Genomic DNA, 14,446 nt, shown 5'->3' on the forward strand with positions numbered 1-14,446 from the left:
TTATAAAAACTTTCACATAAGTAAAATTGCTCTCTGTCCCTTATATCATACCTATAAAATACTACTTCAGCATACTGCCCTCCCCCACCCGAATCAGAAGCCAGCCTTGCCCAGTGGACACATCTCAGAGTCCCAGACACACGATTATTTATGAGTCACTGCTAAAGCCACAGTTGTGCCCGTGAACCTGCTTATTGCTGCTAATTTCAAGGTGCATTCCAATTTTACAGGCACAAAAAAATAAGAAATATACATTTTGGGTTTGATGAAATATAGTATGGGTTTTGTTGGCCTGGATCTCAAGTGAATCCAGAAGGCATTGATAATATGGTAAAGGGAGGACCTGAGTGTTTATGCAGGACAAGTACACTTAAAGGGAAGCGAAGCAGTGGCTTGGTAGAGAAGCTGCCGGGATTCTAGGAGAATCCGGCAAAGTCTTGTCAAATCTTCCCTATTGTGTTAAATATGTCTATATTAGAACAGCAATTTAAGTTACATCAAAGAGAAACAAACACACTTTTTATTTTAATGGGTGAATCATTCAGGCCTCTGAATACATGTTTGTTTGTTATACAATGTATGTTTATCAGTATGCATCTTGTCAAGATGAAATTTTCATTCGCCAAAGTTATCACTTGGGATAGAGAGGAGAAAAAAATACACTCTACAATAAGTCTATATTAACAGTGCTGTATTAACAGTCTAACAGTTAATCAGCAGGGCAGATGACTGTGGTAGTTGCTGTTGTAAGAGGTTGGTCAAGCTAGAAATATATTGGTAAGAATTCTTATTGTGGTCCCAAGTCAGGATCAGAAGAGAAGCCTACACTTGCTTTGGGAAAACCTAAGTGTTCCAGTGGTCACTGTAGTCAGATTTCACTGATGGACAAATGCACGGAGGCCCAGAGCCTTCCAACCTGTCCCTACTTGCCTCTACATCCTCACAGGTACTCTGGGTGACCAATGGTGGCCCATGTCCATTTCTGGCTACAGAGCCAGAGGGGCAAGGCTACATACAGGACAAGGCTTTCTTAGGCTCCCTAGAATGTTTTGAGTGAGCCTGGTGGCTTTCACTTCTAAAGATTGACAGGCCTGGGATCTCAGATGGAGTCTTGAAGGATTCTGATGCTCCAACTTCTCTTCTGGGCTTTCTAGTTCAATTTGCTTCCAAAATTTGCTTCCAAATTGCACATGCTTCCCTGAGTGATCCTGACACAGCCTAGGGCTAGAATGATGGAGTGAACACTCCAGGGCCACACCTCTCAGACTGAAGAGGCAGGCAAGAGAGGAGGGCTTAGGCAGATGAAGACCAAAGGCCTGAGACAAGGCTTGCAAACAAACAGCTTTCAGAGAGGTACTATGGACTGTCAGAGCTGTTAGTGTAGGGCAGAAGGTTTGGGTTTAGATTATAGAGAGCAGAGTGTCTCTGAAGGGACAGTGGACTGACCACTCCACTTTTCTCCTTTGTAAGTTAAAATGTCATCTACTCCCCTGTCATTTGTAGAAGGGGTAGGCATTTCACATGGAACTGGCAGCTGACAGTGACTGGTACCCCAAGGAAAATGTCTCAGATATGGTCTGAACAATTGCTTCAGGAAGGATGTGTGGCTTTTGCTTCTTGACAGAAAATGACCTTCGTTTACCCTCACCCTTCCACAGTGGCTGAGAGACTGCAAATCAGTATTCTAAGTCTTTTCTCTCAGAACCCTAGAAATATATTCTCCAGACATTTCGTACGTCCAGTAAACAGCCTTGAGCTAGCCGGAGCCTCTTAGAGGTAATGTTATTTGTTACTAGGAAGTCAAGGCTATTTTGTGTTTTTTTCTGGGGGCATTCAGATATGTCGCTAAGATTATTTCCAGACATTGGTCTGTTTTTAATATTTTTTTTTCTGGCATCTGCTAACTGATTTTAAAGCGGATCTAAAGGTTTTGGTTGCGCATATTTATTTTCAAGATTTCACCTTGGGGTGATAGTCTTTGATCTTCTGTTACTGCTAGTCCTCAGCTCGGCTCGCTCTCTGAATTCCTAATAAGAGAGGAATAATTCTAGTTTCTCTATCACATCATTCCCCCGCCCCCCAGAATTTCTTTATCTTTGAAATTACCCTCTACGTTCAAGGGAATTTCTCAGGTTACATTTTTCAGTTTATTAATTTGGCTTTCAACTGTGTTTTCATTGTGTGAATAGTCTTGATCTCCACACTCCCTTAAGGAATCTGATTGTTCGGAGACTTCCCCTCCAGTCTTTGGAATTCCACTCTTACTTTATCGATGCATTTGCCTTTGAGGCTCATCCATTTAATTTTCCGAGCTTCCCTGCCAGCCATTTTGTTCAACCCACTGACCGTGGTCTCTCCACTTTTTTTGCAGGATGCACACCAGAGATCTGATTTGCACAGTTTCCTGTTTACTACTGGGTTCAACCTCAGCAGCCAATTAACACAGACGACGGGTGTCCATGGAACTTTGAAATGCTCTTGAAACGGCAAGTCAATGAGCTTCCCCTATGGATATAGAAGCGCAGACATTCCCAGGAGACGGCATCCTTTACCTAGAGATCTGGGTGAATTATGGAGTCTTGGAGAAGGTAACTCCTCAGCAAAGACTGTTGATCATGGGCAGAGTATGGTTGCCAGGTTTAGTAATGAACAACAAATCAATCTACCAAGATGTTCAACTATATTTGAACTTCAAAAAAAATCAATTATTAAATTTTAAATATATCTATGTCTCAAATCTAGTGCACTATACAGAGCCACCTTGGGGGTTGAGCTGTTGGAGGGAGGTCCGCAAGTCCTTGGCTTGCTCTTACCTTCCCTTGGAAAGCCTCCTCTTTCCTGCCTTGTGAAGCCTTTGGAGGTCAGGCTATGTAGTTGTAAGTACCAGGAACTCAGATGATGGAGATGGCCAAGCACGTGTGGTCCAAGACACTACTCCACTCATGATGTGGAAGTCATGACTTCCACTGTCGTTCCCCCACTCTTTCTCGCTGGCTTGTCTTGGCTCCTTGGGATCTCACCATAATAAATTCTCCACTTTCTACATCTGGGGACATTTGAGTTGAGGTGCTTCCATCACAGGACTCTGACATGACTCAAGCCCTATCTCATGTCAGGAATCTGACTATCTCAGAGCTTGCCACCTGTCCTAAAGTTCTTGTTACCTGTATCATAATAGAATAACCAGCCCATTTCTCTCTCAACTTCCTGATGCTCATGTTGTTGTGACCCCAACCATAAAATTATTTTTGTTGCTACTTCATAACTGCAATTTTGCTACTGTTATGAATCGTAATGTAAATTTCTGATACCCAGGATATGATATATCTGACCCCTAAAAGGGGTCATGACCCACAGGCTGAGAATTCATGCTCTAGACAGACATCATCAAAGGAATATGGATGACATCGTTTGTAAAGCTGAGGCCAGGGAAGCTTAGCAGTTCTCAACCTTCCTACAGTTTTCACTTTCTCAGGAGTCTAATCTCTGAGATCAGAAAATCAACAAATGACTGACCACCCCATTTGACTTTAAATAACAAATGTGAAGCAAGACTACCAAGAAACATCATGAACTAGCCAGACTCCATACCTCTGCAGAAGCTTTCTGTCCCAGACCACAAACCATTGGGTTGACACAAATGGATGCTGCTTCCCACAAGGTCAAAGCCCGGGCGACATCGGACCCCACAGGCGGCATTGAAGTGGTTTTTGCAAGTGTTTTGTATAAAAAAACCATTTTCAGGAGGCTTCAGGGCAGGACAGTGGACAACTAACATTCAGAGAGAGAAACAAAAAGCAAAGTCAGATGTTTGTCTACGGAACTGCATTGCTTCAGTTTATTTAGCAAAGCATGCATCTGTCTGTCTGTCTACATATGTACATCTATATTTATCCATCATATTTCCCTATAGCTTTCCTATTTGATCCATCTGATTTCTAAGAGTGTTTTGAGGGAGAACCTTTACATATGACTCCTGGAAGATATTTACTAGCAATTAAAATGTAATATAGTCTAAACACTACTTTTTAAGCTTCAAAGAGTTTTATTTTGATACTGGCATAGATAAATGTAAGATTTCCCAGCCTTCCCCTGCCCCTCAGCTTTGGTGCTGAGTCCCAGGATCTCAGGTATGCTAAGCACATGCTCTGCCACAAGCTATATAACCCTAGTCCTTGGTTCTTGACTTCCATAGATAATTAAATATTTTCTCTCTTATTAAGATACCATGAAATAATGAAGAAACATGCAGCCTGGAGTGGTGGCACACCATTTTAATTCCAGCACTCTGGAGGCACAGGCAGGCAGGATATTTGAGTTTGAGGCCAGCCTGTCCTACAGAGTGAGTTCCTGGACAGCCAAGGTTATGCAGATAAAATGTATCTCAAAACCAAAAAACAAGCAAGCAAACAAACAAATAAACAAAAACCCTAAAAACAAACAAAGAAAACTAAAAACAACAAACAAAAAACCAAAATAAACTAACAAAAATAAAGGAGAAAAACCAGTCTAATTGATAGAGACAATAAAACACAGCTTCCACCATGTGCTGTATACTATATAAATACTTTCTACTTTCATCATGATGGAAAATATTTATGAAAAATTTTAAGTCAATTTGAGCACTACCAGAGTCCAGACATGCTTATATGATATTCTAATTCATTGCTAAAGTTGTAGCATTCTTTATTTCTAAGTACTAACTCATATTTTCTGCAATCACATTACTCTTATGGCCTCAGATCCCGTCTCTGAACCATGATGCTTATGTGTTTAGTGCTCACAAATGCTATGAAACAGAAGCAAACGATCCCCCTTACCCCCAGAAGTGTGACCAAAGCCAGGGATGTTAAAGATCATCCTAAAGAATGGATTCAACCACCAACTCTGCACCACAGAGATCAAGATCAGCTTTCTAGATCCCATTGGTGAGCAGTAGGGTGCTTACCCTCACAGGTCTGGCCAGATCTCTGGTATCCCTCTCGGCACACGCAGTCTTCAGGGGAAGTGCTTCCAGGTGGGGAGGTGTGGCTTACGTCAGGACATGGGATGCAGGTGCTGATTCCTCCTGGAGAAGCTTCCGGCTTATATGTCCCTGATGGGCAAGCTGTGGGCAGACAATTGGCCAGAGAAGTCCATTTATGTGATGTGTTCATAGAAAGTTAGAAAAATATAAAGAATGAATGTGAATGTGGGAAACACTCATTCTACATAGAAATAATCATTATATAATTCAAGCAAATAAGCAACTTGTGTTTTGCTCGCATGTACATATGTACACCATGTGCATGCAGTTTCCACAGAGGCCAGCAGAGGGCATCTGATTCCCTGAAACTGGAGTTCTAGAGAGTTGTTCATTGCCATGTGGGTCCTGAGAACCAAACACAGGTCCCCTGGAAAAGCAGCCAGTGCTCTTAATCAGTGAACCGTCTGATCCAGCTCCCAAAGCAGCTAACCCTGACCAAAGACCAACATTACTTTTTAAGTGCTGAGTGTAAAGGTCTCTTTGGTCCACAATTAGTTTCTGTCATAAACTATAACATGTCTGGGCTGACTTATGGGAAAACTCAACACAGCACTGTTTGTTACGGGGCTCAGAGTAATCAATGACCCTCCATAGACTATGCAAACCATAGCAAATCAGAAATCTTCAATATTTCATGCCCCTATGCTGTGCAGCCACTCCACCTCTGCCCTGAAATCCCTGTGCTCCGTCCGTGCAGACATCCAGAAGTCCCTTCTCCGTCATTTTTGTTGGAAGTATTTGACAGGGGACAAGGAGAACATGAAGGGCTACAGGGAAAATCCTAGCTGATGGGAAATGTCTTTTGGAGAAAAAAGAAAGAAAAAAGAAAGGATCCTGCTTCTCCCAGGCTCAGAGCAAGGAAAGATTAAAAGCAGAATCTAATTAATTTTGCTTCAATCACCCCCCTGCACTGACACTGTCTGACCTTGAATTTGTAACTTCAGTCCTATGGGGTTTCCCACCTGTAAAAAGTAAGCTAAAAGATGAGCTATATAATAATAAAGAAGACTTGGCGATACACAGATAGCCAATTAAATGAAGCACGGCCATAAGGTGGGTTTGACTATTGAGCAGAGAAGCCATAACTAACAAGTATGTGCATCCAGAAGCACGAAGCAATCATATTAGAAGATTCATAATCTAATGCATTTATCAGGGAAATAACCATGGTTCTAAAAGTCCTCACTATGCTACAAAATATAGCAAGCTCCCATGGAACATGCTAGAAAATTCTAGGTCTGAATCCATGTAAAACTTTAAAAATGAGAGAGACATTTAAAAATACTAATATTGCTACTGGTCCATGAAAAACAGTTCATCAGGGAACTGTTCCTAAGGACATGAGGGAAGGGACTCTTACTTCGGAGCATTTTGTTAGTGAACAGGGAGGTGCTGTTGAATTACACATTATATCAGACATGCCTTCATCCCAGTGCTGTGGACCAGGATCTTCAGTCAAGTGCAAGGCAAGGTCTCCTTTAAACAGAAGTGAGAGTTTGCAGGGGAAAGTAATTAAGATAAAGACAGCCACACATGAGAACAAAGTACCACTGCAAAATGAACTTTGCCATTGGGCATCATTGGCCAGAGCAATAGAATTGCAGGACAACAGAGCTAAGTTGGCACAGCAGCAGCCACCTTTTGCTATCTGCCGAGACTGTGCTCCACACCCGAAGACAAACAGCAACAGCCAAGTGAAATATATGAAAGTCATGCCCAGCAGAAAGGCAACGCATCACACGCTTAAGAGAAAAATAAGTAAGAGGCTGATGGGAATCAGATGCTCCGTTTCCTCCAGAGCAAGACCAGATGCAGGGGAAAGCACGAATCCAGGTAGACAGCTACGTACAAGGACATTGTGAATCTAAATAGCCACAGCACTGGGCAAAAGTCTCAGCAATGAAGGGAGAGGCTGGGCAGTGTGCGTGACTTTAGTAAACAAGTCATAGTTCATTGGCTAAGAAGGAAATTGAAATCAATAACACAAAAATAAGAAAAATAGTGAGGTGACATTTAGGTTCTGGGGATCAAACCTGGGTCCTCTGGAAGAGCAGCTAGGACTCTTCACAACTGAGCCATCTCTCTAGCTCCCATGTGGTAACTTTTAAATAATGTCCCCAGCCCATCATTTCCCAACTATGCAGAGGGGGAGTATTCCTCTGATAGGTGTGTTGTAATAAATGTTTTGGCACTTGGTAAATGCTGTCCCCTTGTTTCTTTCCCTTTCCTGTCCTCCACTTAGATTCTGTCTTTGCATATGTTTCTCTTCCTCTAGGAGAACTTCCACCATGCTTCAAGACTCTGATTTATTCTTCAAAGTGTCCCCAACCTCTTTTGACATTTGTGCTGCCTTCTTTTCTGAGCCCCACAACACATCACCACCCCCACGCCCTGGTTCCAGCTGTGTAATAATTCACTCATCTCTGTCTTTCTCCAATGAGACAGCACACTTCCACTCACAAGCTCATGAGGCTGGAACATTATTTTTCTTTTCTATATCTATTACGTTAGGAAGATACAGCTAATGATGTCTAAGGTCTTTCCAAAGGTCATGTGTGAAAATTCCATAAGTAGAATAGGATAAAGCAACATAAAGAAGTGTTCCCTGAGGGCAGTCAGTCTCTAGATGCAGATTTGGTGATTTATCTTGAAAAATAATAGAACTAGAGAAGAAACTAACCCTACATTATATTTGCCAAGCCCCCTTGAATAGTCAAGGGCTTACAACATTGGAGAATACTGTTTGGGATAAAAATATCTGAAAGCACATTTGGAAACACATTGTGAAATTCACAGTGATGATGGGAAACAGACTCCAGGAGAACTATTTGGAGGCATTACACAATTCTAGGGAAGAGGTGTAATCAATTTCCTGGACTTTCAAGGGTGAACCACGTCCTCATCCCAAGCTGAGCAGAAGTTGAGGAGATGAAATAAATATGTGGTTTGAACAAGTTCCTCAAGGCTTGTTAGGTGTGTAGGGGAAGGGTGTTGTTTGGTTGGTTTTTGTTTTTCTGTTTAAAATGAGCAAACCAAATATTATTTCTTAACTTCTCTCTTTGTTATTGTTAAAATAAACACTTTCCTTTTTCAGAAACATGCTGGTGATTATTAGCTACTATTCTTGGAAGTGTGAGTCTTGAATTTGTCACTACAAACATCAGATCTTTCTTCAGTTGACAGTGACCATCAACCATTTTGGAATCTGTAAAAAGTGAGGTCTCTCTGCTCTCTAATCTGTCTGGCTCATTAAATATCAACATACACTATACAGTGTGTATTATGTGTCCATGTAACACACAACATACAGGAAATAACATTCTATCAAACTCTTCCTTATACATTTTCTAAGATTAACTTTTAAAAGCATAATGGAAATTGAAAACCTTAGTCCTTGCACAATTCATCTTTAAGGGTCAGTGAATAATTTTAAGGAGTGTGGTTTCAGAGAGATTGCACAGGATGCATCTGGTGCTGTGCAGGGTGCCAGGGTGCTCATTCGTGTAGAGTGTAATGGCAACCTGTGGAGTTGAACCATCCAGGAGTCTTCATTTCTGCCCTACCTAGGTAGAGCACCAAACATGATGTTATAATGACATCACACTTCTTTCCAACCTTATACATTTGATCCGAGTACAGAATTTATTCGTGTAGGTAGTTGTGCTAGGATTTTGAGTACAAAACTTCATTGCTGTGGAAAAGAACTGCCTTCTCCAATGTTGAGCCAACACTTGCACAAAAACGAGATGTAGTTGTACACATAGGGACTTTATTTCCACTAGGCAACTCTGTTCCACTACAATTTTGTCAGTGAATTAGGCAACCCTGAATTCTTACACATCAGTGCTTGTGTGGAATGTATAAGCATCCTGCCACTCTCTCTGGAATTGGTCAGCTCATTTGGCCAGAGTACAGACTATTTAAACAAAATTCCTAATTTGAACCCTGTGGGGTGCCTTAATAGCAAATGGCACCTTAACCGCAGGGCACCCAGCCTGTGATAGAAAGCGCCTGTTCAGACTTGTCAGGAGGGTGATGTACTACCCAAACTGTCAAAACACCAAAACCCTCAAGCCCTCAAAAAGCCTTGGTGTAGAAATTGTCATGTATTAAGAATTTAAACACACACTCGGGGTGGTACAACCTGAGTATGAAATATGAAGACAATACCCTTTTTGTTGGAAACTGCTCTCTTAGTTGTGTTACAACTTTCATGGTCGGAAGACAGGGGCTCACTTTTATTTTTATAATTAAGCTTTTCTGAGTATACACTTTTAGGTGGCACTCTTTGGAGAGTTTTAAAGCTATCTTTGACTTTATTTTTCCTTTCTAGAAGAGCTGATGACTAAGATCCACATAAAAAGAGAAGAAAATGTATCATTTATTAGTTTCTTTTAACACTAGATGCTCAGCCTGATGCCAACCAATTTTGTAATTCTACATAATCTTCAAGTATCATACTTTTTTCCAATCCCTAATTTATTATAATTATTTTCTCCTGCAAAATATTAACTGTTTTTCTTTTATGTGTATGAATGGCTTGCATGCATGTATATCTGTGCATCATGTGTGTGCAGTGCCTGTGGAGACCAGAAGAGGGCCTTGCATCTCCTATTACTGGAATGTAATAGGAGATGTATTACTGGTTGTGGACCACATGTGAGTGCTTAGAATCAAACCCAGGTTCTCTGCAGGAACATGTACTCTTAACTGCTGAGCTGTCCTTCCAGTGTGTTTTTTTTTTTAACTTATGAACCATTAAAGTTAAACTATTATACATCCCCATTATCAAGGTTACAGGCACATGGCTTCCTACACTCCCATTCACTGTGTATTAACAGGTTTTTATTACTTGATTTTTTTTTCCCGATGGGGGTCTCATTATATAGCCTTGGGTGGCCTGCAAATAACTACACAGGCCAGGCTAGATGCAAACTCACAGAGACCCACCAACCTCTGCCTTCCAAATGCTAGGATTAAAGGATGCACCACCACACTTAGCAATAGTGTTTTTTAAAGTGTGTGTGTGTGTGTGTGTGTGTGTGTGTGTGTGTGTGTGTGTGTGTGTGTGTGTGTGTCTGTGAACAACTTTAGGTGTCATCCTGAAAATTTCCATCAGTCTCATTTGAGATAGGGTTCTGAGTCCTACATGGCTGTCTTAGGGTTCCTTCCTTCCTTCCTTCCTTCCTTTCTTTCTTTCTTTCTTTCTTTCTTTCTTTCTTTCTTTCTTTCTTTCTTTCTTTCTTTCTTTCTTTCTTTCTTTTTCCAAGACAGGGTTTCTCTGTGAAGCCCTGGCTGTCCTGGAACTCACTCTGTAGACCAGGCTGGCCTCAAACTTAAGAAATCTGCCTGCCTCTGCCTCCCAAGTTCTGGGACTAAAGGCGTGCGCCACCACTGCCCGGCCTTAGTCAGGATTTCTATTCCTGTACAAACATCATGACCAAGAAGCAAGTTGGGGAGGAAAGGGTTTATTCAGCTGACACTTCCACATTGCTGTTGATCACCAAAGAAGTCAGGACTGGAACTCAGGCAGGTCAGGAAGCAGGAGCTGATGCAGAAGCCATGGAGGGATGTTACTTACTGGCCTGCTTCCCCTGGCTTGCTCAGCTTGCTCTCTTATAGAACCCAAGACTACCGGCCCAGAGATGGTACCACCCACGAGGGACCCTCTCCCCTTGATCACTAATTGAGAAAATGCCCCACAGCTGGATCTCAGGGAGGCACTTCCCCAACTGAAGCTCCTTTCTCTGTGATAACTCCATCCAGTGTCAGGTTGACACACAAATCCAGCCAGTACAATGGCCATGTGGAAGGGACAGAGTGACATGGCTTCCTGCCCCTGAAACAGAACCAGCAGGACATGGGCCTCCATGAGTGTTGACAGTTGCTGGGTGTGAGGCTTGTTTATATGAAAATATGTGTATTTTACTTCATGTTTCTATCTTTGAAAAATAGTCTCCTTGCCAAGGTTATTGGGGAATGTCCTTTCTCCTAAGGTTAATGACTCCATGCTAATCAGACAGCACAAGTCCCAAGAAGAAAGAGTATGTTTAATGTCTCAGCAAGTGGTAGAATGCTGTGACCTTCAGGATGGTCCTTAAGTCTGTGGGAACAAGCTCTGAAAACAAGAATTCAATATATATATATATAATTTCTCAATTATGCAAAGGATAACGATGTAAAACGAATTGTATAAAGAGCTTCACAGACCTAAAAGAACTGAGGTAGCTACACCATGAGCCAGCTTGTCAGAAAGATACAAAGCCATTCAGATTTCTGAGTTCCAAGCCTGGGACAGAGGTAGGTTAGGCTCAGGCTTAGGTGTGGTAGGAATGGCAGTTTCAGGACAGGGTCCCACCTAGCCAAACTTATTGTCTGTACTTACAAAAGCAGGTAGATTTCTGAATTAATTTGCAATGTTTTTTAAAAAATGTGCTTGGTGTCTCTTTTTAAGAATCAAGAGGCTGGGGCAATGGAATGCTGATTCATTGGATAACCAAAAGGGAACTTGGAATAAATGACTGAATTGATATGTAAATAAAGGACTGGGCTTTGGTTTCTGAGAGCTGAGTTATCTTGAGAGATCTTCCGGGAAAGTTGTCTTGAACAGAACATAGGCCATCAGCTTGTACCCATGATTTTTGCCACTCTCAAAAAACTCATTCTTTCAGGGACTCTTCTTCAAGCCAAGGCTTGTCCTTGGCAATAGGGTCTCACACCACACCTAAGCCTGAGCCTAACCTACCTCTGACCCAGGTTGACCTTGAACTCAGAAATCTGAATGCCTTTGTATCTTTCTGACAAGCTGGCTCATGGTGCAGCTACCTCGGTTCTTTTAGATCTGTGAAGCTCTTTATACAATTCATATTGCATCGTTATACTTTGCATAATTGAGAAATTATATATGGCATGGAGTTCACTAGTGAAGCTAGAGCAGTTTTCCAGTAAGCCCCAGGGTCTTCCTGTCTCTTCTTCCCCAGAGTTGTTGTAAGTGTGTACCAACATGCCTGCCATTTTTTTCTTGGGTATCTAGGAACTTATACCTGCAAGGCCAGCTCCTTACTGACTGAGCTATTTCCCTAGGTGTCAACAGATTTAAAATTATCAATAGTTCATTGTGGCTGTGAGACAGGAGGCAGAGAAAGAACTTGCAGATTTACAACAAAGAACTTAGACTAGGGTTGTACAAGAAAGCATCCTTGTAAGTGAGATGGAAGGAAAGAAACAAGACCTGCGATTGTTCACTGATCTCGTCACATGCATTGGGACACATGCATGCCCACACTCACACATGTGAACTTGTGCATGTGTGAACATAGTGTGCATGTATGTGTGCACACAGAAATGTGTGACTCATAATTCTTGGTCGTGACACCTCTTCTGACTTCTTTCTAGTAATTACAGCCTCATTTCATAGTAAGCTATCTTAGGGTAAGTACTGGGTAGCAATCTTATCTGCCAGAGTACCTAAAATTAGTCAATCCAACAGTTGAAGGAGTCAAAAGACAGATTTAAATAATTTTCTTCTGTGGTTTCCTTAAGACCTGTTTTGGAATGAATGGACCTGCCTGTGTGGTCTAGTCTGCCACTCTTGAAGTAAGTATCATGTAATGATTTTTTCCTTTAGACTCTCATATTAAAACATCTGAAGTATCTTCTGAATGATGTTTGTGTAAATAATACTGCAAGTACTTTACTTTGGCAACTGCAATACTTTCAACACACGAGATTTCTCTATATCGTCATCTTTCTCCCATTTCACCCATTAAGATGGGGTGTGGAAGAAAGAATTCCCCACATTACTGATGGCTTTTCAACTGATCCTAAGTTATGTAACTTATTAGAAAGCTGTTTTTTTTCCCCCATCACTCCTGTATGGATAAACAAAGCTGTAAACTAAAATTCTGAGCCCCTCAAAAGGGATGAAAAGCAGTAATGGGATATCGGGGATAAAGAATAAGCTGGCACTCCATCTGTGTCCCTGTGCAGGACATCAGCACACATGGACAATTAAACAGGACAGAGTACTGCATCACAAGACATCATGGGGGGGTGTCTTCAAGGCACTGGGCTCATAAGAATAGAACCAGCCTTAAGTACCAACAGATGGGATCACATGAAATTAAGGTTTCTGCACAGACCAAACCAAACCCAAAACTCAGTGAGGCACATAGATGACATCTGGAATAGAAAATCTTGACCAGCTATGCTTCAGACAGAATACTAGTGTCTAGAGTGAAGAAATTAAACACCAAAGAAATAAAACTCCCAATGGCTAAGAAAATAAACAGAACATGTCAAAGTAAGAAACAGAAATGACCAATGACTATTCTTTAAAGTGTTCAACAAGCCTAGTCATGAGGGTGAAGCAAATTTAAACCACTTAGAGATACCACCTCACCCTTTTCAGAATGGCCAGCATCAAGAAATCTGACCACAAATGTTGGGGAGAATGCTGGTGGCAGAGCAAATTGATATGCCATTATGGAAATCAGTTTGGAAGCTCCCTACAATGCAACTATATCACATCTGGGCATATACACGAAGAACTCTGTATCTTACTACAGAGATATTAGCACATCTGTAATTATTACTGTTATACCTACTACAGCAAAAAAAAAAAAAAAAAAAAAAAAGGAACCACTCTAGATGCCCGTGAACAGATGAATGAACAATGGAAATGTGGTATATGTTCAAAACAGAGTAGTATTCATGGGCAAAGAATAGCAAAATTTGTAGGAAAATGGTCATATTTGGAAAGTTTATTAAGTAGGTGAAAGAAAAAAAACACCATGTGTTTTCTAGCATATGCGCATCATAGCCATAATATATATATATATATGCAAACAGCTGTAAAGGAGGGTAGCACGTTTCAAAAGGAGAGCAAGAAGGGGAGATGTCAGTGCTGAGGAAGAGCAGAACCCATGCAGGACACTAAAGGCATGGAAGAAGCTATACGCCTAGAGGCTATATGCCTATTTTGTTTTTCTAATTTAAACTCAGTCATAGTTCTTCTTTTTGGTAGGTAAGAGAATATAAGTGTAACTGTGGGAGTGTAAAACCTGACAGCTTCAGAGTGGCCATTCTAACAGAGTTTGGGACTGGGCAAGTGTTTGAGTGGCTTCCTCATATCAGCTGTGTGATGTTTGTGCATTAATGAAAGTGACTTTATTTTTGAACATTACTTTAAAAAAATAAATGAAAAGATGAAAACAAAGGAGGACATGGTCCAGAACTCAAAAGTGGGGGTGTGTCCAGGGGCGTGGTCAGCATGTCAAAGGTGAAGGGGGCTCGAGCTCAGACAGAAGACCTAACCCTGGTATTCTACAAACAAGCAAACAAAGCAATGAGACGTGTTCTCGTTAGCCAAAGGATGGGGAAAAGGGTAGACCAGTAGACTAGGACATTTTAGATAACAGT

General features: G+C 41.4%; 1 protein-coding gene across 1 annotated transcript in view; it reads right to left on the reverse strand.

Annotated features, from left to right (window-relative positions):
- Positions 1–14,446, reverse strand: part of Svep1 (sushi, von Willebrand factor type A, EGF and pentraxin domain containing 1) — a 163,801-nt gene that overhangs the window by 98,771 nt on the left and 50,584 nt on the right. The window contains exons 4-5 of the mRNA NM_022814.2: positions 4,949–5,107; positions 3,592–3,771 (exon numbers count right to left, since the gene is read on the reverse strand). Of these exons, the coding sequence (NP_073725.2) occupies positions 3,592–3,771; positions 4,949–5,107 (339 nt within the window). The remainder of the gene's footprint in view (positions 1–3,591; positions 3,772–4,948; positions 5,108–14,446) is intronic.

This window comes from Mus musculus, chromosome 4 (assembly GCF_000001635.26).
Source record: "Mus musculus strain C57BL/6J chromosome 4, GRCm38.p6 C57BL/6J".
Taxonomy (NCBI): Eukaryota; Metazoa; Chordata; class Mammalia; order Rodentia; family Muridae; genus Mus; species Mus musculus.